Genomic DNA, 1,970 nt, shown 5'->3' on the forward strand with positions numbered 1-1,970 from the left:
TCAAAAATTTGCTCATATTTGGAAAAAAACACCGCAAAATTTGCCAAAACCTTTAATAACACTACACGAATTAACAATTATAAAAGTAAACACAAAATTTTAAACGTCATCAGAAACTTCCTACTCCAACACTCCGCCCTAAAACTTCCTGATGTCCACCTGAAACAAAAAGTTTGATTTACTTTACTAGAAAAATCGAGTTAGTACTTACAATTTTGTCCAAATCGGATTGTCTTGAAAACACACTGGAAGTTTATAGTGGGCAGGTTCTGAAAGAAAAACATGAGTCATTAATCAATAACATGTTACTATCTTAAAACACAAAACGTTGACACATGATTGATTACCTAGTACCAATTATAAAAAAACAAAACAATTTTAGTTATGTTACTTTTAAATGCAGAGATAATTTAATAATGAAATGGCATTATTTAAGCGACCGCCTTCACATCTTTGAAGGAATATGGCATAAATTTTAATATATTTGCCTATATTTCAATAGAAGACACAAACAATTTTTCATTGTCCTTGACTTCCGCACTTTGCAATGTTTCACTCTCTGTCATTATGTCAACAACGGAAGCTTACTTTCTAAACTGAGTTCTTAATTTAAAACGCGCAGTAAGTTATGCAGGATTTTTGACGAACACAACTTATAACAAATTTAATATCATTGTTTGTAATTTTTATTTCTTTTTGATGTGAAATTGTGAAAGTAGCGCTTTTATTACATCAAGATTATCCATTTTGTATATCTAGATTTGTGGCAGAGTCCTTGAAACCAAAAACCGTCCCTCGTGTCAATGACAGTTTCCAAATTGACGTAACTTTGACATTTCTATCTAGGGGAATATAGTTACGCCAACTGAAAAAAGTTGCATCACCAAAAAACATGTTTGATTGAACTGAAAATGATCAAACTTGGCACGCATCTTTAATTTGCCAGAATTCTGCTAGTTTTTTTAAACAATATTGGCCAAACAAATCAGTTTTTTGTCTTTGTATTGATAAAATTAGCGTGACTTTAGTCACTTCCGGACGACATTATATTGTCTTGATTTTCCCTCGAATTTCCCTCTTTAACCTCAATTAGTTGATAATTAACATTTACAAAAATGTCGAGTTTGTGCAGATTGTGTCTGCAAGAACGAAAAGAGTGCGTTCCTTTAACCGAAAACCGGGGCACAGAAATGCTGGAAACTTTGACTTCCATTAAATTTACAAACAATGAAAAAATCTCCACATTAATATGCCCCCAGTGCTACCAAGACCTCACAACCGCCTTCAACATCCAACAAAAGCTCCTCAAGGTGGAACTTCAACACCAGGACAACCTTTTGGCCGACTTTCTTACCCAGAATCACGACGAGTTGAAAAAGCTTGCTCCTGAAGACCTCCAGATCAAAGATGTTGCCCGAACAACCACCAAGGAACACCAATTGAAACCTGATGTTAACCAATCACCGGTTAGGCATTCCTGTGGACTGTGTTGTGACAAATTTCAGTTTCCTGGGGAGTTCGTCGATCACTTGAAGCAGCATATTCTTAGTGGTGTCAAGACTGTCAAGTCGCCTGAAAAATGCGAGATTTTGTGTGAACAGTGCGGCGACATTTTCACTAGTAGTGAAACTTATGATGAACATAGGGTTACTGTTCATCCAGGTTTTGTATGTGGAACATGTTCTGAGTGTTTTGGTTCGAATGATGACTTGGAGGAACATGTTAAGGAGAAACATACAGAATTGAAGCAGTTTGTTTGTGATATTTGTAATGAAAAGTTCTCGCTTAGGTATATTTTGCAAGTCCACAAGGTTCAACATAGTATTAAGTATCCATTTGTGTGTGATGATTGTGGCCGAAGTTTCAAGTATTTGGTTAGTTTGGGGGTGCATCAGAAGATGAAACATAGTCCTGGTGGAGCGGACAACCACCAGTTTGCGATTACGTTAAAAAAGCAGTTGTTTAAGTAG

At 35.8% G+C, this 1,970-nt stretch overlaps 1 protein-coding gene across 1 annotated transcript; it reads left to right on the forward strand.

The window, feature by feature from the left end:
* Positions 1-1,115: 1,115 nt before the first annotated feature.
* LOC135128901 (gastrula zinc finger protein XlCGF62.1-like) lies at positions 1,116-1,970 on the forward strand. Its single transcript, XM_064055980.1, has one exon. The coding sequence runs from the start codon at positions 1,116-1,118 to the stop codon at positions 1,968-1,970; it is 855 nt and encodes a 284-aa protein (XP_063912050.1).

The sequence above is a fragment of the Zophobas morio genome, unplaced genomic scaffold (assembly GCF_036711695.1).
Source record: "Zophobas morio isolate AGI-343-1 ecotype UQ-CSIRO unplaced genomic scaffold, CSIRO_AGI_Zmor_V1 ptg000014l, whole genome shotgun sequence".
Classification (NCBI taxonomy): Eukaryota; Metazoa; Arthropoda; class Insecta; order Coleoptera; family Tenebrionidae; genus Zophobas; species Zophobas morio.

Excerpts from the sequence above, each read along its gene's own strand:
- LOC135128901 (XM_064055980.1), top strand. The coding sequence starts at position 1,116 with ATGTCGAGTTTGTGCAGATTGTGTCTGCAAGAACGAAAAGAGTGCGTT.